Source organism: Patiria miniata, unplaced genomic scaffold (genome assembly GCF_015706575.1).
Source record: "Patiria miniata isolate m_02_andy unplaced genomic scaffold, ASM1570657v1 HiC_scaffold_5, whole genome shotgun sequence".
Classification (NCBI taxonomy): Eukaryota; Metazoa; Echinodermata; class Asteroidea; order Valvatida; family Asterinidae; genus Patiria; species Patiria miniata.
This window is the reverse complement of record NW_024037072.1, coordinates 37,829,458-37,855,235: the sequence shown is the minus strand read 5'-3', so window position 1 is coordinate 37,855,235 and position 25,778 is coordinate 37,829,458. Positions and strand designations below refer to the sequence as shown.

At 39.0% G+C, this 25,778-nt stretch overlaps 1 protein-coding gene across 2 annotated transcripts in view; it reads left to right on the top strand.

Annotated features, from left to right (window-relative positions):
- The first annotated feature begins 320 nt into the window (after nucleotides 1-320).
- Nucleotides 321-25,778, top strand: part of LOC119741037 (egl nine homolog 1-like) — a 37,775-nt gene continuing 12,317 nt past the window's right edge. For both annotated transcript variants that reach the window (XR_005272713.1, XM_038216634.1), the window contains exons 1-2: nucleotides 321-1,479; nucleotides 12,993-13,112. Coding sequence is in view for 1 of the 2 variants with exons in the window: in XM_038216634.1 (XP_038072562.1) it covers nucleotides 613-1,479; nucleotides 12,993-13,112 (987 nt within the window). In the remaining variant the exon portion in view is untranslated. The remainder of the gene's footprint in view (nucleotides 1,480-12,992; nucleotides 13,113-25,778) is intronic.

Here is a 25,778-nt window from a genome sequence, read left to right as displayed (position 1 = left end):
CTTGTTTGTAAACAGTACGGTACATGTGACGTGCGGGTCGGTAAATTTGTGCCAGCCACGTGCGGGTCGGCAATTGCAAAGAAAGACACATGTGTTGCCTTTAATTTTCGGTGTTAGATGGGTTCTCAATTGAACATAACAAAAGAGCATAACGAAATTTAATACACAGTCTGGGAACCATTTAATTCTTAAAGCGCTGTAAAGACTGGTTCCTTATCCCACTATCGTCTATCTGTAATTCTACCTAGGATGGGAACCAGTCTACAACTACATTCCAAATTCCCACGTATGCCCGTAACACGGGTTAAAGGTGATTTTTTTCTCGTGGATACCGAATCCAAATATTGTCAACATTGCGTACGTGACTGGAACAGCGTGTAGCACACTTCCGCGGTTTGGCAGACCGATTTCTCACGGTGATGTCCCTCAGCTTTGCACGTAGCACGCACGTTGACTTGACTTGTACTTCAATATGAATGATTAATATGAAGCAATATCGGGGCCTACGTGCATAACGATTGTTGTGTTATATTTCGGGAATGGGCAAAGGAGCCGTTGGCCTATCAATAGCGTTTGTTTCCTGTATGGCTTTTCTTGTACCGCCACTTCTGCATGGCAGCATCAGTTGTTCAGTCGAAACACCCAGCCAAAGACGGCGGCAGCAAACTGTGCGCTTACGACCTGTGCCGGCAGATGGAAAATCTGAAGGTCTGTGGCCGCTGCAGAGAAACATGGTACTGTTGTAAGGACCATCAGAAGCAACATTGGAAAGTACATAAAAAGTCGTGTAATATCAACCAGACCTCATTACAGAATGATCGCATGGAGAGTGAAGATGTCATCTTAAGTCAGCAAACTACTGCGCCTGCAGAATCAAATCCTAGACTCCAGTCTGAGGCCGAAAGCACCAAGGTCCAGGAGGACATTGCCAAATTCTCGGCTAATATTCAAAGGAAGCAGTCGTACACTCTAACGCCCTGCGACAACGAGGAGAATTTTAACGCAGCTCTGGAATCAGAGTTTGACCGCGGTAAAGATTTTCATCAGTCAATTAAGCCAGTAGTTCATTCCAGGGAAACGAGAAGTAAACAAGAGAACATGCCGCCCAACCAACCTACGCCGGGAGTCATAAACACTGCTCATCCGAGGAGCAAGAAAAGTAACGCGCTGGTCAAGTATGTCGTGGAGCACATGCAAAAGTTTGGTATATGCGTCGTGGACAAATTCCTCAATCCGGAAAATGGGGATGCCATATTGGAAGAAGTGAAGGCCTTGCGAGATGAGAAAGCATTCCATGATGGCCAGTTGGTTTCAGATTCCGCATCCGCAAAGGACATTCGTGGAGACATGATCACGTGGACAGACGGCAGTGATCCAGGAACGAAAAACATTGGCTTCCTCATTTCTAGAATTGACTCGATCATTCATCAGTGCAAGGGGCATCTTGAAGGGTTCAAAAATATCAGTGGTCGGACAGAGGTAAGATACAGTCCACTGAAATGTAGCCTAGGATCTACTGGTAGGCATGGTAGGTACCACTGTAGAATTGCCCTTTGTTGAGTTTGGGAGAAAATGACCAGCGTTTACCTCCTCACATTGAACATAGTCTCATTTGATCGGTAAACTTGTCCAAAAAATGTGCTGTAGTGTAAGGTGATTTACCTAAGTGGAAATTAGGCCTCCACAAGCTGCATTGCAATAATGTATCCCTTTTTTTCAGTAGAGGACCCTCTTTCCATTTCGGTAATTTGACATGACACGGCTGGCTATGTCGGAATTACTTGGCTACGGATTTGCAATTACACGTGTGCCTATGGACGTGGCTGAAGCCCATTCCCAGAGACCCAAAGTGTCGCTACCAACCAAAGCCAAGTAATTCGACAGTGCCCAACTTTGGCAAAGTTTACCAGGCGTCCACAGTGATGCCACAACATGCTGCGAAGCTGTGAAAGAAATGAGACTACGTTGTCATGATTGCGAAAATGAGTGCCTGGGGAAATTGTCACATCAAAACTACATTTAATGTTCAAATTGGTAAGTGAAATGCTCTGTTCCTTAAGGCCAAAAAAAAAAGTCTCCGGTTTCTGGTATGCGCGCGCGTCGCCGTAGCCATGCACGTCGACAAAATGAAAAAGTTTTTTTTTCAATAAAAGATGATGTCTCAAAACCGCCAAACTCACTGGTTTGACTGGAATCCTGCTGCTGCACAATTTTAATGTGTTTTTAGATGGGGTTATGATCGAGAATAAGCTTTATGTGGCCTCTCTGGACTCCCATATATTTGCACTAAGTTTAGTCGGGCATCATTTGCAGTCATCAGCCAACATTTGAAGCAAAAAAAAACGGGAACCACTTTTTGGGCAAGCTCCATACCAGCCGGAGGCTTTTTTGGGGGGCCTAAGGTAGACCCCTATGTCGAAAATGATCAGAGAATTGAGTTTATTCAGACAAATCAACAACTAAAATTGCTGGGGGATTTTTTTAAAGGCACTTTAAACGATATTAAGCCAGAATGGCACTGAACATGTGCAGTGACTGTTTTTTGAGGGACTTCGAAATTATTACCGTGACAAATCTTGGTAGGTTTCCGCGCGAACATTGTCGTTGTGACTTCGTATTCATGAGATGGGAATCAGACCATTTTACAATTTTGGACTTTATTTCCCTTAAAAAAAGTCCTTCAGAGCCACGAATCGGAAGAAAGAAAATGTAATACTCTGCAATTAAATGTTGGAGTAGAGAATATTCTTAATTTTTTGAGATGAAAAGTAAACAAGAAAGTGAAAATGTCGTTAGTCGGGCTAGAAGTAGGGATAGATGCGCTATCCACTTGGCCACAGATGTTGCTCAAACGATGGTGGTAATTTAATAGGTTTTATAATGTAGGCCTACTTGTATACGCGTCAAAAAGGGCTCGTATTATTATCTTTTTTAAACTGGGAATTCAGACGCCTTGACAGTTTCTGAAAATTTACACTTATTTTTAATTTCTTACTTTCTAAAAAAGTTTAAAGAAGTTTGCATTTTCTGGCATGGCAACTAAATGTTTCTAGAGTTAGAAATATAGGCCATATAGTTCACCCCTAAAAGAGTTGCCATCCAGTACAGTAATTCCGCATTTTGTTTCCATTGTTGTGGTTCTTTGGTGGCTGGACATTCACAAAAATGTAACCTCTGAACTTGAAATATCCTCTTTTAATATCCTCTCGCTCTCTGACAATACCTATTGTGAGTAGGATCCCAGAAACTTAATTGTCTGTTTGGGGTCTACTTGCCTTAGGGCTGCCCCGGATCATTAACTCTTTTGATTTTTTTCTTTTTGTACCCTCAAATTCACCCCTGTAAAGTTTCACACCCCCTTTTGCTTGTACCTGTTCATCTCGCCGAGGGTGAACATGGCGCGGGAATAGGTGGGCATGGACATTGCCTGGTCTACACAATGTAGTTCCCAGACCTAGTAACTTTAAGGTACAGTACATATTTGTCATTTGTGCGTTTTTTTCATTTGAAGCAACAAAAGTGCTCAAAATCTAAAGACGGGTGTTTAACAACTAACCTGATGAAGTTTTAGCTCAGTGAATGCTGTCTATTCCGAGAAAACAATAGTCATGTTTTGAATTGCGCCCGAAATCAGTGTCCGGGACACGTTCTCATTCAGCAGATTGCAACTATGCGATGTCACGCTATGAACTGACAAATAATAGCAACCGTGCGCGAGCGTGCGTCGTGTCGGCACTTATTCATGGCTTCGCCGAAATAAAAACGAACTACTAACGGAACTTTCCAAAAATATACACATGTATCTTTAGACGCATCTTTGGAAGTAAAACTTCTTTTGTTATATTCCTCAAAATCACAGCATGCCAGAAGGAACAATTTTACGGGGAGTTTAGTGCCACATTGCTGTCTTTAAACCAAGTGTGGTTTTAAAAAAATCATTTCTTCTGCCAGTTAATTTTTGGATAGCTGCAAATGATGTACAATACTCCACCTTTAATGGATCCATGCGATGAATTTTTCTTAGGAACACACTTTGTGCAAAGTTTTATGTACTACTCCTCTTAAATGTGTAAAAACTATGTGACACCCCTTTTTTATTACTTTTATCAAAAAGTGCAATTCTTTCAACATCAAGATTTTCCATGCTTTTTGAGACAACTGAGGGAGCTGTTGCTATGACGTCATTTCAGGAAGACATTGTTGAGGCTAGGGTTTTCTGTTTAAAATTGTGAACCCAAAATTTGCTCATTGAAAACACTTGTGAGAAAGGGATGCTCATTGGCTGACTGCAATGTTCATGAAACACAACAACGAATCACCAAAGAAAAGAAAAATTACGACAGCAAAATATCTAAAATTCCAGCAACTTTTTTGTGCTGAAATAGCTGTAACATTGAGTTTTCTGCCCGGAATGACATCACAGTTTTGCTCATGAATAAATCCGGAAATTTGCATCAGCATAACAACTAAAAAGGCACCAAAATACCCTTCAAAATGGCAAAACGAAAATTGAAAATGAGGTGACCGCCAGAATACCGGTACTACTAATAAGCTTGTAAACTTGGTGTGATTAAAGATCGTAATGACCTAAATTCCATGTGAAATTAGTCCTTCCAGCATGCTGTCATTTTGAAGAAAACAATAAAAGAAGGTCATTTCCAAAGATGTGTCAAGTGACACATTTTTGGAAATTTCTGTTAGTAGTTGGTTTGTAATTGGGTGAATCCGTGACTGCGTGCCCGCGCAAGCATTGACAGGACGCACACGCACGCGGTTGCTATAATTCATTGGATCAGTGCGTTCAGAATGTGAAGATTTTGAACAGTTTTTTTGTTCAAATGAAATAAAAAATGAACAATTTACAAATGGTCCACTCTGCCTTTAAGGTGCTGTCAAACACTACAGGCCTACATAAAGTACTGAAGCTACATGTATGTTTCTCAGCCCCCCCCCAAAAAGATTTAGTTTTGGTTTGCGGTAACACCATGTGGGGATAACAACTGTCGCTCTACTGACAGTAGATTTGTCCTGCTTAGTTCAAAAATAACTTTTTCTGCTTATTATCTATTTTCGCTAAGTAGGTTGAAAGGCAGTGCGACTTCTCGCAATTAACTTCACTGAGGCTGAGTCTACCTGAGTGAGATAAGTTTGGTCTCAATGTTTCACTCTTTATCTCACTCGGCCTCAGTGAAGATAATTCAGGCGATTCACAATGCAGTGCGCCACCAAGAGTTTGCCTCAGAGAGTTCATTTTTCCCAGTGCATTGTGGGAGATGGTCGACAAATTCGCAGCGCGGGACATTTGAAAAGTTAGTTTTTCCGGTCTGCCTAGTTTCGTAAGCGTATGATTGGAGGATCTGTTTGCCCTTTTCTTTTCTTTGTATCAATATGGTGTTTTCTGTAAGGTGGCAGAACGCTATGCCCAATCTATATGGCATATTAGCTCAAGTTGTCTGCTGACACTCATTCAAATGGGCCATGTTTTGTCGACCGTAGAGCTGGAAAATGGACTTTCCATGTCAAACTCTTGGTGGCGCTCTGCATTGTGAATCGCCCGAATTGCGAGAAGTCCCACCGCCTTCCAACCTACTTTAGCAAAAGTAGATAATAAGCAAGAGAAGGTATTTTTGAACTAAGCAGAACAAAATCTACTGAGCGACAGTAGAATTTCCACATGGTGTTACCGCGCAAACCGAAACTATATCGATACTCCACCATGCAAAGCCTAAAATCAAATATAAAAAAATTATTACCAGCCAAAATTTCGTTTGATGCAGCTTGTTAATTGTGACTGGTTCTAATTTTTTTGGCTCAGTTTATAAATTTGATGAACAATAATTTCTGATTAGCAGAGCTCCATCCTTCTTATAATAATAATAATAATAATAATAATAATAACAGGTTCTTATATAGTGCTTTTAACTAAGATCAAAGCGCTTTACATTATTATTGCAAGGGTAAAAGTGTAAACATAGATTTTTGGTATCTATCAGATATGAACTTGAACTCTTATCCCTCCGTGAGGAAATAGGCCCCAGCTTTACAAAGCGTTTATCTTTTTTTTCTTATAAATACATGTAAGTCTGGTAACATGGTTTGAATTTCAGCACAATGAGGGTACATGTATACACGTATACACATACATCATGTACAAGCACATTGTACATGTGTCATTGCTAGCAATAAGAAAAGTCAGGCTAAACATTCTCAGTGCACTGTGCAATACAGTGTAGGGGCCACTGATCTCTATATAAAGACTGGATAGCGGATATGCATACAACATTCACACAGTAGACTTTGCATATTGACCAATTCGCCCCGGTCTCACGAAGATGGCCGCGTATAATACGAACGTTCTACGCGTAAATACGCGCGCGTTGTATCAACAGTTGACGCGCATTTTGGTCACGTACACATAATATGATGTTCTAAAAGGAACACATTTCCGTCGTGATTATTATTTCAAAAACGCCGAAAAAGTGATTTGCGGCATTATAAAAGTAACCACTACGTTAGAAAAATTGTAGTAAACCTTGGTCAGTTGGTCAGTGGTAGTGGCCAAAATATAAGTCAAGTGAGCCGCGACGTTACAAAAGAAATCAAGCTGTCTATAAAGACGGCAACTTGTCCTTTGTAGATCACCAGCCGGTCTCACCAATATGGCGTCAAATTCGTACATTGTGCGGCTCTTTATTAGCTATCCAGTCTTTATATAGAGATCAGTGGTAGGGGCCTACCGTAGAGGAATGTTAAATTCTTCACCCACTCATGTGCATGGTATGTTCTGTGCATGTTTGCACAGCTCTGGGTACATGTATGTTTAGTGGTTTGATCATTTGTCAAGCATGACAGGTACATGTACATGTATGACGTGTCAATGTGTCATAGCCAGTTGCAAGGGTTAAAGTGTAAACATAGATTTTTTGTATCTATCATGTATGAACTTCAACTCAAACTTTATCAGAAACCACTTGACATCACAATTTTTTGTACATGTATGTACAAAATGTAGGTCACACTCACAGAGTTGACACACATTGTATGCGTGCCACATACAAATGTACATGTACATGTAACCCCTCTGTAGAGACCTTGGCAGCACATTATACCAAAAATAGGTTTCAACTTCAAGGTTATGACGTGTGAAGTGGTACACACATAATGATGTTTGGATGTTTGCATGTACTGTGTTAATGTCAGTGTTTGGTCAATGCAACGTGCCACAGAGAAGGGCCTCAGTTTACATTGTCCAAAATCTGCTGGACCCTGGATGGACCCTGAAGTTTCAGGAACCCCTGCCACCCTATTTAATTAACCCTAACCCCCTAGTACTGTACTGTACAAAACACTGCATTCGAATTGACCAATCAAAGGCTTAGTCCTGATTTGGGAATGAAATGACGTCACGATTTAGTAAAGTCGACTCCGATTGGCTGAGGCCCGAGATCGCATAAATCTGCATGCTCCGGCATACCGGTATCAGACGAAAGACAGGAGTCTGGGCTCCGTGGATAATCCACGGGTGATACTCAGACTAGGTTTGGAGATGCTAGGAAGAAAACCCTAAACTATGCCCCACCCATGGTTGCAAACTGATTAGAACAGAATGCCTTGTTGACCCTTGTCTGTTCAAACCTGACTGTGCCCATGGAGGAACCTGTTTGATTTTCAATTCAAGGTTAAGGGAGACAAAAGTGTGAAAAGTCCTCGGAAACATGCCTGGCAAGGAATTGAGTTAATCTGACCACAGACCATTTGTGATCTGACACAGTAAGCAGAGGAACAAAGTTTTGAAACACTGGATAGGCATCTATAGAATAGGTTTAGTGCAACAAGCAACCAATTTGATTTTGGTAATAAGGACGAAACAATCCTCTTTTTTGGGGGGTGTCCCAGCTGGAAAAGGCCACTTGACATCAAGTCCCAGACATATGTAATAGGTGACAGGCGTGACATGGATTTGACACCAATTTTGCACAAATTTCACTTGATTTTTGACTGATTTTTAATTTTTTTGTTCCTCCCCCCCAAAAACCCCCAAAATACTGGCTTTCAAGTATTCCTACTTTTCCTACTTTTTCCTATTTTTGTTTTACCTTGTTCCTACCATGGAGCTATGCTCCTACTTTTCCTACTTTTTCTTGAAATTCCTACTACATTTATTTCCTACATTTTCCTACTTTTTTGTCCAACAACTCCATAAAGTGAAATATCATTGCATATGTTTCATAATGTCAGTGTTACACACTGTCATATGTAAATTACACAATGAAGGGCTTGGGCGCAGGAGTACTGCAACTGTACTTCCGAGAGCTTACCGGTAGTTGAGGACGGAGCACAAGTGTTACAGAACATGCCAAATGAGATTTATGATGTCCTCTTTGTCCCAACGTATTTTGGTACCATTTTTCGCTTTTAGAGCAATGTTTTTCTCGTTAAGTCGTTAGGTCTGTTTCCTACTACTCCTGAAAGCCCGCAAAAGTCCTCAGCTACTTTTATCCTGATTTTGTCTTCCAAAGTCCTACTTTTATCTTTTTTTAAATTCTACTATTGTCCTACTTTTCCCCTGGGTCTGCTTGAAAGCCTAAAAATACTCTTTTTTTGCCAGTAGCAAGGAGAAATCTGTTGAATTGATGTTTTTTTGGTATCATTTAAGCACGGATCGTGTACCGGCCTTCATGTCTGTACTCCATCCACGCTCATTTGCGGTTCCATTTGAAGAGCAGAGTTCAAGAACTGTGGTGTTTGCGCAGTGAGTCTTGCTCGCATGAATCATGCGCCGGCCGCCTGGACCATTTTCAGTTCCAAAATAGACTCAGTCAATGCGTGGTTCTGCACGTACACACGCAGCCTGTGTGTGTGTTCTGTGGGTCAAAGGTCGCTTGTGTGGGTGGCTTCAAAAAAAAAAAAAAAAGTGATTGGAAGATCTAAATGGCTGAATATGCTCGTGGCAAAATTGTTTTCTAGGGAATTGTCTTCTTGCAAATGTACATGTACCGGTATGTCTGAATTTAATGAAGATTCCAGAGTGCTTTGTATTATAGTAGCTCTACATTCAATCTGCCAAAACTTATTGTTAAGTTTTTTGTTTTTCCAATGTCCATACAATACATCTAAATTACTCTAAATCATTTTTCCAATGTCCATACATCTAAATCGATATAAAATCTATACATCTAATTAATTTTTTTATTTTTCAAATAGGTAGGCCTACCATAGTTAAAGGGAATACATCATTGGCTTTTGTTGCAATTTTCAGAAATGAACTATTTGAGGGGTTAGTATAATAGATCAAATATTGTTTAACTGACATGTTTGAAGTTTTGTGTTGCGAAAATGCTTGAAAAACCAAGAAAAACAAAAATGTTTAAGTAGTCTGGTTCCCTGACTCCACTAAAGATAAAATGGATCAATTTATAGATGTCAGAAAATTGTAAGGTAAGGGAACCAGTTTAGCTGGCCTGCACCTGTTCATGAACATGCATGTAACCAATAGCAAACAAAATTTGGACTGAAAAAAAATTGTAAATTTTTAGCAGTAGTTGAAAAATAGTTAGGTTTTTCCAACGGTGGTCGGCCGACCGCCGTTGGAAATGTATACAAAAATACAATTTTCTTGAAAATGACTTGACACCAGGTGCCATAATTTTAAAGGATGCTTTAGGCCGGCATTTACCAACATCCTAGTGAGGTATTTCGTAAAAACTTGGTAGTTTTATTTTTCGATGTTTGCAAATGTTGTATATTCCCTTTAAAGATGACAAGCTGATCAGGCAGCAGTAAATATGCATGATTGAATTTCTACTCATTTTCCCACACATTTTCAATAATGAATATTTTTGGGCAAAAGAACTTTTCTTGGAAGCTTGCACTTATTCACAGATATCCTCTTTAATTATTTTATGAAAACAAATGTGATACATGTATGATGTAAAATATGAAAAATTAATTTTTCATGAATTGGAATTTTTTTTTAAAGCTTATCCGCCAAAAGCTTTTAATTGTTTAATTCCAGATGTATTTTTGGAGGACAAATTATATGAAAAAAATAGCAAAACTGGACTTGATTTACAAATAGCTTTTGATAGACAAAGACTGCGATACTTGTAGAAATTAACTTTTTTGAAAAGCCGAGAATTCATTTTATTTGATCCATAGCCGCATACTGAACCTCGCATGTGTAGGCAACTTGAGATAACATGACTTTAAAACCCCAAACATGTTTTCTTGCCAAAATTTCTCTAGTGCTCCGTCTCTCTCGCTGCCCCGTCTCTCTCACACGTTACAAGTTTATTTGGTTTAGTTATTAACCAGAACCTTCAGCGTGTAGGAATTTTCCAAGGAACGTTAACCTTCTGGAACTTTCTGCAGTCAGCCTCAGTGCTGCTAGCTGATGGCAAAGCCTTTATTACTTTAACCGTAACCTCACCTAAAGCTACAAAATGTAGTAAATTGAAGTATGCAGTACTTCAGCATGTATAAGTGGGCACAGCACTCATAGTATTTTTTAATATTTGGGTACTACTGCATGCATAACTTTTGTAGTAGTATGTGGTATGTGGTTCTCACCCAAAAGTAAGCTGAAGGGTTAGGGTTAAAAGAAAGTTGGAACATCCAGCCCCATGAGTGATAAAATTGGCATGGATCTACTGGTTAAAGTAAAGTTCTTCCCGTAAACTAAAGGGCCCAGGCCTCTATCCAAAATATCCATGCTGGACCTGGGTCCAACCAGGGTTCTAGCCAGGGTGAAATTATAGCGTAGGGGTAATTTTGGTTCGACGACTAATGCGAGCGCAGAGCGCGAAGCCCTTACGGCGTGGGGTCTGGGGCCCGCTTAAGGGCCCCGAAAAATTTTGGACTCTAGATGCTCTGTGGTGCAATCTGAGGCGATTCCCTGCCACTTTCCCCTGATTTTTTTTTTTTTAGCAGAAGTGTTTAAAATTATAAGAAATTTTGTTTTTATTTGTTTCAATGATTGATACTCTTGCTCCTGTAAAGTTTCTTCTGTTTTCAAATTTTAGATTATGTTAACTTGTATAAATTGTTCCAAGATCGATGCTTTCTGATGTTTAACCATTTTTAGTAGTTCCTCAATGTTTTATAAAAAATTGGGATTTACTTTGTCAAAATTAAGTGCGAGAACAAATCGCATGAACTTTTCATATTTTGCGTTCATATTTCAAGAAGCCTTGTGTTGTGTAGCGCTGCCGTAGTAGCAGTAGTTCCGATTTTAAATTTGTAAATAAAACCATCCGATCGGCAGGGAGAGAAATTGTAAAACCATGGAGGTCCCAGACAGAAAAAGTTGTCGGCGATTGCAATTTCAATATGCTACAACACAATGTGAAGGAGAAATCTCATTTTTGTTATGTTAAATAATATAATTGTAGATAATGACGATGAGAAATAATCACCGGGAAATTTTGCTTCCTATCCCGGCCGCGGCCGGCCCCGGCCGGCCCGGCGTGCGGGCGCGGGCCAGCCCACACCGGCTACGCCGGCGAACTACGCGACCAAATTTTCCCTCAGCATTTGAGAAAGCAACGCATTCGTGGAGCGCTAAAAAACTTGCTTTGTTGCAATACTTGCTGATTGGTTTTGTCCTAAGAACAAACAGATCCGTTTTTACTACCAAACTTATCGAACTGTTATTATCAGCAACGAGTAGTGTAGTCAAAAATTGAAATTTTCGACAGCGACATTCTTCGAGAAGAATTCTTCACGTGCGGCCATCTTGTGGACGGATCCATTGATATCGTAGGGGTGCTTAACCTTTCTTTGGACATCGTTTCTCGAATAAATCCTTTACGAAAATTATGTTCCGACGTGAAGAACTTATTTTCAAACAGTAACATGTTTCGGACTTGATAAAAAGTATTATTTATAATTTTTAAACAGTTGAAATGCTTGTAAATATTGACCTTTATAGGAAAGCACACCCGATACCGCAAAATGGTGTGGTCCACAGAGCGCTCTGTTCGTGACATGGTGACACGTACGTCGTACGGAGCGCTGTATCTACGCAGCACAAAATAGCACGTGCTTATTGCTACATGTATCATAGCGAATGCGTGTGGCGCAGCATCACGGTAGGGGTATCGTACGGGGTACGTGCGGTGCAGTGGAATCGTTGTTTATTTTTCGCTGAGTCGTACGGCCAGTGCGCAATGCTCAAAGTCGCTGCGCTTGTATACGAACAAACGGCAGATTTTTTTTTTTTCGCAACCAAAATTTATAGCGTAGCAGTAGCGTAGCGGCGCGATTTAAGCATAGCGCTTATTTCCGAAAGCGTAGCGGGTGCTAGCGCTATTTGATGCCTGGCTAGAACACTGGGTCCAACACAGATCAGGAACCCCTTTCACACTAGAAAGAATCCAACACGGCTCCTGCACTGATCTGGTGCTCTACCCGGGTTAAAATCCAACCCTGGTCAGGGACTGGGTTAAGATTCTTTACCCAGGTAGAAAATCCAAAAATCTAATGACGACTTGTTTACCGGGGTACAACCCGATTAAGTGTGAGCAGTACACTTTAATACCCACCCTTGTTAGATGGGACCCGTTTGTGCTTATGTACGGTATGCCTACATGTACCTATGTTGATTTCAGCAAGAGTAGGCTAGATGGTAGTGTGAAAAGGCCTCCAGACATTTTTACTTGGAATCTTCAAAATCTAGGAGCATGCAGGACAGGAAACCAATGTTGAATTTTTTTGTACACGAGTTTGTGTGTAATATTTTAACTATAGGGCCCCAAGCCAATGTAAAGTAAGAATGATTTGGGTACATGTGAACCTTCCACAATCTTACAAAATCCTCCAAAACCCACGGTTGATTTTAAATGCTATTTTGATCGATGTTGAAGGATCATCCAGTACTTCAAAACCAATAGTGGAAATTATGATGGTTTTGATAGATGGAATATAATAATCTATTTGATTAAAAAAAAAAAAATTGGAAGTAGTGACCATATATTTTTGTGTTTAATTTGCAGGCAATGGTGGCTTGTTATCCGGGTAAAGGAGCCCACTATGTCAAGCATGTTGACAACCCTAACAAGGACGGCCGGTGTGTCACTTGCATCTATTACCTCAACAAGGACTGGGATTCCAAGGTAGGGATGGGGCACCTAAAATCAGATAATGAATTTATCTTTAAAAGCTTTCAAATGCCAAGGACAAATACGGTTTGCTGATGTTAAAATGAAAGACAAATTAAGCAAACCGAAAAAAAACCTGATGATGTGAAAGTACAGAATTTGACGGATTTGAGGTAATTTCATTAAAGGGAAATTACAACATTTGCAAGCATCGAAAAATAAAACTACCAAGTTTTTACAAAATACCTAACAGGATGTTGGTAAATGACAGTCTAAAGCATGCTGTAAAATTATGGCACCTGGTGTGAAGTCATTTTCAAGTAAATGGTATTTTTGTATACATTTCCAACGGTGGTCGGCCGACCACCGTTGGAAAAACCTAACTATTTTTCAACTGCTGCTCCAAACTTGCCATTTTTTCTTCAGTCCAAATTTTGTTTCCTATTGGTTGCATGTTCATGAATGGGGGCAGGCCAGCTAGACTGGTTCCCTTACGGTACAATTTTCCGGCATCTATAAATTGATCCATTTAATTTTCAGTGGAGTCAGGGAACCAGACTGCTTGAACATTTTTTTGTTTTTTTTGTTTTTTTCCAGCATTTCCGAACACAAAACTTCAAACATGTCAGGGCAACAATAATTTGATCTATTATACTAACCCCTCAAATAGTTCATTTCTGAAAATTAAAGCAAAAGCCAATGATGTACATTCCCTTTAAAGGTAAATTTGCTATTACCCGGAAATACCCATCGATTTAACGAGAAAATCCTTGCTCAAAGTGAAGATGGGACTGGAACCAAATACCCTGTGAAATTAACCCGCCTGAAATGGTATCATTCAGAAGAAAACAGTGGTTGAAGGTGGTTTATGAGTTAGTAACGAAATCCTGTTACAAGACCCAAAAAATTGTGCATATGTTTTTTTCTGATTTCTCAAAATGTATAGTATCCACTGAGCTGAAACTTCAACAAGTTAGAAATTGCACCCTTTAGATTAAGATTTTGTGCAATTTTGTTGCTTCAAACAAACAAAAAATCCACAAAAAGCAAATATAATCCTATGTACAATAAGTTGGGCTTGTACATAAGTGCCACTTCCAAAATATCTATATATTTTATGCCTTCTGATGAGCAACAATACAAATTCAAGACACAAAGGATGGATAATACCGTAAATATTTTTTTTTTTTTAATCAGACACAACGCTTGAAAAGACTTAAGTAGAGCATGACATTTACATCAAAGCGGAATCTTGGCAAAGGGAAAAGTGCCCCGGTTTCTACTTTAAGCGTGTTAAGTGAAAGCATATTGACAGAAAGCAAAGCTATCCACAATTCGACATTAACGCTCAACGAACTTGTACACAGCAAATTTTCATAAAAACCGGTTTTGTACAAGTAGTTGTTGACTAAATGTGTCAAAAGAGAACAATTTTGTAGGACTGATTCGAAAACGCGATAAATGCCATTTCGTCACCTTTTGGAATCCTGCCCTCTCTTTTGGTTGGCCAAAGTCAGTTTCGACAGCTGTTATGTAGATACATAGTTCAACACAATTTAAGAATACAAAACTCCTGCTGTGTTATGTATTCGTTCCATAAGTTTTCATAAACGTCCGACTTTCTCACTTTAAAAATGAATAGGCGTAACGTTTGGAAATGAACTCTAAATATACTCATCAAAATGTCATCGTCTGTTGCGCACTCGTTTTCAATTAAACATTGCGCGTCTGATCTGTTGTCTCCAGCCAGCTCTGTCATTGGTCTCCTTGTTCAGGTCTATGCTGCCTAGGAGTTTTGAGGTCGTTGTTAATTGTGTCTAACCATGTTCGTTTCTCCCCCCCCCCCCCCCCCTGCCAGTCTTTTCACTTTTTTTGTATTTCGTCATGAGCAATCTTTGCTGGTGCGTCCAAATGTATATGTATGGTCTACAAAACAGATTGAAAATAGAATGTTAGCTGACAGTTCATGACCAAAGTGGTTGTAGTGTATTCAAACAAACTAATGCACTCATTTCCTGTTACGTGGCTCATATCAAACGTATTTGGATGGGGCAGTCCCTACTCTATTTTTCCGTGACAATTGTGGGTCGTTACTTAATGGTGGGACAGCCCCTTGTATACAAGTCCCCCACAAAAGGCCCCTTTTTAAACCTCTATTCTTCCAGTCCCAGTTTTTAAATCCATAGTTTTCATGGAAACTTTGCCAGAAACTGCAGATTGGGATGGTGGGTTGATCCAATTTTAAAAAAGTGCAGAGCTGAAATTTGACTTCAGGAGGAAATTCCTGAAATAAGGTTTTTAAAGCAATAACTGTGTACATGTGCTGTGAAGTGATGATATGATAGATGTGCTTGCCTCAAAACAAGATATTTTGATAAGTCCCTTGTGGATTGCTCAAGTCACATCCAGCCTGGCATTTGCCAATTGGCATCAGAGGATGCGATGATGGACATTCTCCCATCACTTGCGCATTCCAGCACCTAACCCAGCGCTCTCATTCTTCCTGGGTGACTTAGCCAGAGACTTGGTACCACCCTGCAAGGTTGCCATATGCTGCAGTAATTAGTCAAACTCAAATGCCTAGGATTTGAAACAGATGCAGAAAATGCAGTTAGAGAGAAAAAAATTCCAACATATTATATCAAAACTATCTTCTATGGGTATGTGTGACAAACAGTGTTCTAGCAAGGGTGAAATTATAGCGTGGGTGCAATTTGGTCCGAGGACCATGCGAGAGGGAGCGCGAAGCTGTGGGTTAGCGGTAGCGTAGCGGCGCAATTGAAGCGTAGCGCTTTCCAAAAGCGTAGCAGGTGCTAGTGCTATTTAATGCCTTGCTAGAACACTGGTGTCAAAGCAAGTTAATAAACCGTAGATGTATTAATTTTTTTATTTACCGGTAGTTATTTACTATTTTTTTTACCCAGGGTATGCCCAAACTGTTTAAAAGTGGTTTCCATTGGGCCCTGCTTTACATGTCAATAAATAAAGTGAAGCAAAGTATAATTCACAAGAAAAAATGCATTGGCTGAACAGACTTGGAATATTAAGACTTACAAGTATTTACAAAATACTTTGAAAAAAGTTTTACACAGACGAATGCTGTAAAAATGTACACGTTTATTTTGAACATACGACTGTACAATGTATAAAAACCAGGAATTGCTGATTACTGGATGGGCAAAAATCCTGCAAAACCTGTTTCATAAAAAAAATGATCTACATGTAGTTTATTTGTCTTGACAGTGGCTTTTTGATGAATTTGCGAGTCTATTTTATGTTGTCCTTCGTGCAACTGTAACAATTGAATCAAATCTCACTTGCAAAATAAAGCATGCTTAAAAAGTTACCCTGAAGGCTGAAAACTCTAACAACTTTTTGTTTTTTAAACATTTTAATATTTTTCATAAAACAAAATGTTATGAAAAACGCAATGTAAAACTCAATTTTATGAAAAATGCAATGTACATTTTCTCTTGCCAAATTGTACAAGAAACAGTACTTACTTTACTGGTTTTGTTCAAGCAAAAACTTAAAAAAAAAAAACACATTGAAAGATCATTCATCAACAGAGACTTGTGACAGGCCGTGAAAGATTTTTTTTGCATTGTCATCCGATACCGCTGATAAACGCTCTTTTTATGTTTCTTTCACCTTTGACATTTTTGGACGTCATGAGCACTCATTGATGCTAAATATGGAATATGACTGGCATATTTATTAGTGCAGGCTCCTTTTGATTACAGAATCGTGTCAACGTTGTTTTTTTTCTTTTGGCAATTTGTTATTTTTATCCAAACCTTTGTTTATAATTCCACTAGAAGCTAAAATTAGAAATGGAAAACGTGCTCATGTAGGGGACGTTGTGCCACGTAAAGGCATACATGTACCGGTAGGATCATTCGCATTATTATCAAAAAGCTTACTCGGAATAAAGATCGTACTGGTACTAAACACCCTGTGAAATTATTCAGTCTGGCTTTCTGTCATTTGGAAGAAATCAAGAAATTTACTGCAATATGTAGGTGATTTCCAACGATAAGTCAATTGACTGAAATTTGGAAATTACATGTAGAGTGCCATGGACAAAATCTTGTTATAAATGTGATCAAAAAGGTGTGCATGGTTTTTCACTGTTTTCTCAAAAAAATGTAACAACCACTGAGCTGAAACTTCAACAGGCTAGGCCTTCTTTGGATTTTGAATGGTGTTACTATATTGGAAATGAGTAAAATACATGAATAGCAAATGATCCTATGCTTTAAAAAAAAATGTCAATGGAGGAACTGTTTGAAATGCCATAACATTTTGCCAGGTAAAAGATATAAGGCCGAAAAAGTTGTGTGTTTACTGTAACGCCCTAAAAATTATCCGGGTAGGTACATGTAAGTACATGTAGGACATTAATTGTAGGCCCTATCTGTACATTTTTTTCATGTTTGTGTGTCAGCCTTTTAAACAAAACTTGTTTACTTTTAGGTATGTTTAATTGCACTCTATTTACCTGTTTTATATTGTTTAACCAATAATACACAAAAAAGTTGCACAATTTCACGTTCCCGTATTTCAAATTGTTGGCTAAATATGCTAAATAAAAAGTTGGAGGTTGGCAATTGGGCAGCAATGTACAAGTAGGTCAGGTTAATTTTTTTTGGGGGGGGGGGGATAAGTGAAATAGCAAATTTTGTTTTGGTTCAGATACAATATACATTAACCAAGTGCTGATTTGAGATTGCAGTTGTTGGAAAGCTTACAAATAATGAGTCCTGTACTCTGCGTGACAATCATTTGTCATCTGCAGTCGTTTGTTCCCAATTCTTAATTGTACCAGACACGACCTCCCCCCTCTCCCAAATCAGAGCAGAGACACAAATTACAGTAGGAATGCTTCACAGCATGTTAAGTCTGCCGAAATATGAGGGCTGAAATGTGGATATACTCGGGGGAGATTCCTATCTAGATGGGTTCTGTCAGTGATGAAATCAAGTATCAGATTTATGTGTACTCCTGAGGGAAGAGACTTCAGAGGATTTTACAATTCAGCTCCTTGGGAATAAAAAATTGGGCATGTGGGAAGACCTTAAACGTCACCTGAAAATCTAGTGCCAGACTGGCAAAAAGTTCAGATTCTTTGTGAGACCAAAAGTGTCTGAAGTTACTCTCAATACTACAGAAGAAGTTGCTGTTTGAATCAGGGATACATGTACACATGACACATGTCCTGAAATGTCCTGAAATTCCACATGTCCTCCTGAAATTGCCCGATTGAAGGCTTTTCAACTGTATTTTGGCACCATTCATAATGCTTTTCCTTGATACATACTGTATGTACATTGTACAGGTCTCCAATTTTAGGCAAAACTTTCAAGAATTCACTAAGGTACATGGTTGAGAATGTAAGAACATTCTTATTGGGTTTTTTTTTAACAATAATTGCCAGTCAAAAATTGCAATTAAGACAAACAAATCCATACAGACAAACATTACAGTTTGTACATGTAGCTCAATCCAATTGTACTTCAAATGTGTGAAAGCTACTGGACTACTGATCTAAAGGTCAGTCCTACAAGGACAAGATTGATGATTAAAGCTATAGTCCATCATTTGCAGCCATCCGAAAAGTAACTGGCGTAATTACTGTTGAAAAACAAACTTGGTTGAAAGATAGTAAGGGAACTAAACTCCCTGTGAAATTATTCTTTCTGGGAAGCTGTCATTTTGAAGTAATCAACGAAAGAAGGCATTTCCAACGGTGATTCTTAAGAAGCACCGTAGGAAAATTTAAATTAGTAGTTCGTTTTGTTATTCAGCACAGCGCGCACAAGTATTGGAACGACGCACGCGCGCGCGGTTGTTACAATTCGTCGGATCAGTGCGCGACGCCGCGTATAGCTGCAATTCAAAACAATTCAAAACATGATTCAGTAACTTTTGATTTGAAATTGAGATCTTAGAATGCTGTTTTTCTCGGAATGTACAGCTGAAGCTTACAATGTAGCTGAAACTTCATCAGGTTAGTTGCTCAGTATCCTTTATTAGATTTTGAACACTTTTGTTGCTTCAAACGAACAAAATGCACTAATTACAAATGATGGACTATAGCTTTAAATCGCTGGTCTCCATCCAGCGGTCCAGAGGGTATTTTCAAATTCAATTCCTGCAACGGAGACTGGAGCATCCAGGATTCCATTGTATGACATTGATCATCCATGCTGTTAAACGTTTGTGTAGTTACAAGTTAATAAATTATATTCAGTCGTGATTTGTGCTTCACTGACTCACAGATGGGCTGAATATCCGATGCATTTCTGGACATACTGAATTCTGAATGAATAATGAATTTGGAATAACTCATCAGGTTAGCCTCTATCCGCTCCGTTCACAAGTACCCCCTCACCGGCAAAGAGAGTACAGTTGGGGGTGACCGACCGACGCCATCTTGCCTGACTGCAATTCATTTGCTGCGAAGCACGGCCACTGCGTGTACATATAGTACAAATCCCCTGGTGTACGTGCGTCACACACAAGGAACAGTGCGCGTCAACCAGCGAAATGTCCCGCCCATGGGACGTCGTTGCTAGGTAAAAGGCCGCCCTCTTTCGTCGGCGCACGGAGCCCATAAGGGATGTACCTGAAAAAGTATCTAAAAATACGTGTACACATATGGTATTGAATAGTATCATGTACATGTAATCTTGAAATGAGTGCCTTCTACTTTCATAGGAGTCCAAATTTCATGTTGTGACACTGGAAAAGTGTTTAACTTTAAGACCAGCCAGCCATGTCTTTATCATCCGTTTAAGACCAGCCACGTGACGGGCTCTCGACCAATAGCAATGGGTAAACTGTCTTCGGTATTTATGAATATTGTTTGTCAAATGCCTCGTGTACGTTTGTCGAAAGCCACATTCGCGCATGATTTGATTGCTCCCATGAGAAATATCAGCTCAAATTTCTTCTTTACATTTGGTTAAAAACCAGCCATTCTGCTACCTGTTCCGCTATCAACCAGTGCAAGCACACCTTAAATCACAATCAGCGGCCAGTTTCTCCATGGGCTGACGCAGGTTAAATTTGATCAGTGTATTTCAAATATTCAATCAAGTCCAAGATTGGAATTATATTTATTAAAAAGTGCACAGCCCTATTACGAGGCCAAGTTTAGAAATACACATTTATAAGGTGCGCCTGTATCAAACAGTTTACATTCGTGTAGGCCTATATACAATATATGTTTACTCCGTGCAGTAGCACAGCCTTTCGTGCCATGTAACGTAAACAAAAGCACTTTCTTGGAAAAATCTATTTTTGTCACGCAATGACCTTTAGAAATTCTTGTTTTGTCAGAAGGCCTGTAACTGCCAATTCACACTGTTAGGACGTCATTTTATTTCATGCCATGAGCACTTAAAGCATTTTTTTCCAGGAGACCTCCACTTTTAGATTCTAAGTGCTTGAACTTTCACCTTACAGCTATCAAAATAAACAGGGTTATAACAAGATGGTCTCGGTGGAAAGGTGGAAATATATGATGAATCCAATAAAAAAATTAAGCCCGCATCAAACGTCAGTGGTATCCTATTTGCATCTGTGGGACTCAGAGCATTTACGGTACTTTATTTAAAGCGACCTTATTTTCTCCATGGAGCAACACAGTTATATGCAATATGTACAACATTGATCAATATGGTACTGTGAAAGTCAACAAGCGGAACAAAATTTACAATGTAAATGGGTGTAGGCAATTTAATATACCTATGGTACAAGTACTTGAATTTGTAGGTATCTGTGTAAAATTGAATCAAATGTACATGTACATGTATGTATACGTGTACGTAAATGCTACAGGGTGATTAAAAAAAGCTGAGCCCAAACCCCCAAATATATATTTCATATTTAAAAAAAAAATATGTAGCACCAAAAATAATAATGACTGGAAAGCCAATTTCAGAAACTAAGAAAATCAAAATTTAAACGCAATGACCCTAAAACCTGTTTCGTCCAAGAAAAGCAATTTATTGTGTGTTCTGACTGTTTGGAACAACAAAAAATGACACAGAATACTTGTTTCAACAACTGCCAACAACTGTAGTACACAATATTTTTATTAACAACCCTGCTTAGGCAAACAATATGATTTTCAAAATCAACTTTTTTTTCAAGTGAGACGGGCCTTCAAAAGGACTTTGCTGAATATTTTTAACTTTTAAACTGAGGTTTTTTCGCTGGTGATGTTTGAAGACAATTGTAACGACGATTCTTGAAATCACATTTTTGGACGAAAGGGGTTTAGGGTCATTGTGTTTAATGGTGACATACTTTGAACGGATTGAGCAATTTAAGTCATTTTTTTTCATCTAAAAGTAGTTTATGAAATTGCCTTTCCAGTCATTATTAGTTTTGGTGCTTCATATATTTTTTTTAAAAATATGCTTCATATTTTTTTTAAATATGAAATATATTTTTTTGAGAGGTTTGGGCTCCGCTTTGTTTGACTCACCCTGTAGTATGCTAACTTCAATTTAATGTTTTTATTAATTGCTTTACTGTTATTCATTTACTTGTTATTGATTATTTGGTATTAAAGCTTGACCCTTTGAAACACAGCCTTTGGCTGGATTGGCAATATGTTGTCAAGATAAAAATACTAAATTGGAGACAACATGTATGATACATGCACATAACAATGTCAAGCAGAATGTAATGACATGTACCTTTCACACATATATTTACTTTTGAGTTTCCATATTGTACATGAACATGTAATTATGTTTACTTTTGCTGTAATTTTCAGAAATGGATGGATTTGGGGGTTAGTGGTATTTTATAGCAAATATTGTTACACTGCCCTGTTTAAAGTTTTGTGTTCATAGATGCTGGAAAAACCAAGAAACAAATTGCTGTTCTTGTAGTCTGGTTCCCTGACCCAACTTCAGAAGAAATGGAGCAATTTATAGACGTCAGGGAATTGTCAGGTCAGGGAACCAGACTACCTGGTTTGCACCCCTTCACGGATGTGTAACCGATTGTAAGGAAAATGTGGGCTAACTAAATTTGGGGAATTGGGGGCAGTATTTAAAAAAGTCAGTTTTTTCCAACGATGGTCGGCTGACCATTGTTGGAAATTGATACAAAACTCCACTTTTCTTTCAAAATTCCACTTTTCGTACACCAGGTGCCATGATTTTACAGGAGGCTTGAGACTATTATTCACTATTACCGGTAGTACATGTACATGTACATCATTACAATTTGGTACTTTGGTTTTTATGTTTGCAGATGTTGTATACCTTTAATGTACTGGGGTACCGGTATGTACCAGTTGAGTTTATTCTTTGAAATTGGATACAGCTAAAAATGGATACAAAGTACATACGTATGTGTACGTGTTTACATTGTACATGTACCGTACATGTACATGTAGATGAACATTGTACACGTACATCCATTTCCTGGAAGTCCTTGAGACTTAAAACATTGATCCTGGAAATGACGAAGGTCTCCCCACATGTTGTACCGGTACATGTACGTAGGTTCAGGGTTTTCCCTAAAGGACTCTCCTGTTTACTCAAATTTTTCCACAAAAGAACTAAAAAAGAACATATTTATGTTTATATTCAGATGTAAATGTACCCGTATTTTAATAACGTAGCTTGAATTTTCATTTTGCAGGCTTCAAGTTTAACTCCGAAATATAAGGGTAGATTTGGTTTTTTAAATGGCCCTTTTTCTAGCCACCTACATACATGTACATGTATGGCTAGTTAAATGGAGTTAGTACTACAAATTGCAAATTATTTGCAACCCTGCATGTACATGTAATACATTGCATTAGCAATGGATAGAGCGACTTTAAAGGGAATATACCGGTACATATTTACATCATTTGCTTTTGCTGTAATTTTCAGAAATGGATGGAATTGGAGGGTTGGAAATATTTAGCAAATATAGTTATGTTGTGCCCATTCTTGAAAATCACGCATTCTCGAAAATGGGCATGCACATTCTCGAGAATGGGCGCGCATTCTAAGAATGAGCGCCCATTCTTAAGAACGAGCACGCGTTCTTAAGAATGAGCGCTCATTCTTAAGATTGGTTGGGAATATCACGTGCACAATTTATGAATTTTGCCCAATCTTAACAAACATTGCACGACATAATTATGTTAAATGAATTGTATAGCGGTTAAAAGGGAAACAATTCATATAAAGAGGAAAGAAAATGTGCTATGCTTCTGTACTCGTATAATTACGATAATTTGAATCAAATTAAACCTGTTATTATTGCTTTTTTCTGCCCACTATGGGAAGTTTTGTAATAACGGAGGACTGGGAACTAGTCTGGGAAGTGCTTTGTTTAGGCTAGACAAGTTACAAGTCCCTGCATGTATCATATGCGTGCCACAAAAAAAAAAACGATGTCCAGAAGCTGCCAAAATTGCTCTTTTGACTAGATAGAATCCAGCTCTGCGACGTTATGGTGGGATGTGAACAATAAATTGGTGGCAATTTAAATGGGAAATAGCATTAGCACTATGGGATGTCGCAGTATTCATTCTCATTCTTCACATTCTTCATTCTTACGTCCCCCCCCCCCCCCCCCCCCCCCCCCCCTTTTATTATCCCAAACATAGGAATTCTTTGCACTAGTATTATTATGTCTCTTATATTTTCCCGGTCCCCCCCCCCATATTAATACGCCTTTACTTATCATATCCACTCTACTTTTCAGAGCCTTGCGTTGCAACAGTATAATTATTGAGAATCAGTGAACGAGGATTCAGCTAGACTTGCCAAGCGCAGCCGGTGCTCGGCATCGACAAGACCGTTATCTTGTCGCGCATTCTCGAGAATGTGCGCTCAATCTGGAAGAGTTATTTTTTGCCAAGATTGAGCAAGGATCCAGTTGCACATTCTCAAGAATGTGCATGCCCATTCTCGAGAATGCGTGATTTTCAAGAATGGGCACAACAGTTACACTGACTTTTTTGAGGTTTTGGGTTCGAAAATGCTATAAAAAAACAAGAAAAACTATCATTTTCCTGTAGTCTGGTTCCCTGACTCCATATAAGAAGAAACAGAGCAGTTTACATACATTGGGGAATTGTAATGCCAGGGAACCAGTCTAGCTGGCTTGTACCCGTTCATAGGTGTGTAATCGATTGCAAACAAGTGCGATTGTCAATTGGGGCCAGTATTTGAAAAAAAGCCAGATTTTTCCAACGCGTTGGAAATTGATACAAAAATACCACTTTTCTTGAAAATGACAGTATACCAGGTGCCATGATTTTACAGGATGCTTTATACACTGTCATTCACTAACAGTCCAGCAAGGTATTTCAAAATGATTTGGTAGTTTTATTTTTTGATGTTTGCAAATGTTGTATTTTCCCTTTAATCGTGGGAGTCAGGTTGGCGTAGCGCTACTTTCCACACCTTCCACCGCTGTGACCAGGGTTTGATTCCTACTGTGGATTGGGTTTTCAGTCCCACGGGTTTTCCTCAGAATATTCTCCTGGTGTTTTCCTCCCACATCTGCAAGATCTAAATCTGTAATTTTATCACAATGTCTTCTTCTTTACTGGGCCCCATGGGAGACCAGTGGATTCCACTGAATGGGCTAACCAGTCAAAATAGGAATTATATAAATAATATATCAATCAATAAATTGAACAAAAAAAGAAGAATGCAAACTACATGTATGGTCCGGTACATTAGTACACGACCATAGAGCTACATTAAATTACTAGAGCGCTAACTCCTCATTCTTGCGCGCGGAGACGCTTTGAAGCCGCTCTGGGCGCAGACATTTTGAATTTATGTGCGTGTTGTAGAACACAATCAAAATAGATGGATTGAATTTTAAAAGTGTACTCTAAATGCAACGCGCAGGTAGAAGATACGCAAACAATTTAAGCGCGTCATGACGGTTCAAAAAACGTCACGGCGAAAAGCATCTGCAGCGGAGGGACGCGCACACGTTGCGCTGTTTGCGTAGAGCAAAATGAAACGCTCATTTGCTGATCGTGCGTTTCGGTTTTGGGCGTATCGGCTTCGATGACGCACCGGTATGGAATACAAATGCAGATATACATGTATATGCAAAAAGCGGTACAAAAGCCGTACAAAATTTCGAGTTTTCCATAGGTTTGTGCACAAACATGGATGCGCCCATCAGGCATTAATTACTTTGTGCATCAAGTTAGCGCTCTAGTAATTTAATATAGCTCTATTTACACTACCCACATTTGCTGGCTAGTATTTCCTCTTTTCTGGCAGTATGCATTGTCACGTTTGCCTGGTTTGAACAGTGACGACGTCATCCAATGACTCGGTTTCATTTCTTGCGTAAAGTGATGTTTACCAACCACTCAAAGCGACATGCACATCATGTCCAATTTCTGATAAAAGTAAATACACCACAAAAGTAACCCTGGCAACTGACAAAGAAGATCTCGAACCATTGACGCATTTTTAGAACGGGAATATTTTGGTTGAACAGAAGTTGTATGTTCCTGACCCCAAGTGTTCGAATGAAATTCTCTAATAAACAGGGTGTCTCCAAAAAAAAAAAAACCCTGAAAGCCCCCCTCTTGTCACAGCTGTTAAAAAATTAAATCGCAAGTATCGATAAACATTTAGAGAGTATATTTCATTAGATTTTCAACACCGAAGAAATCTTCAA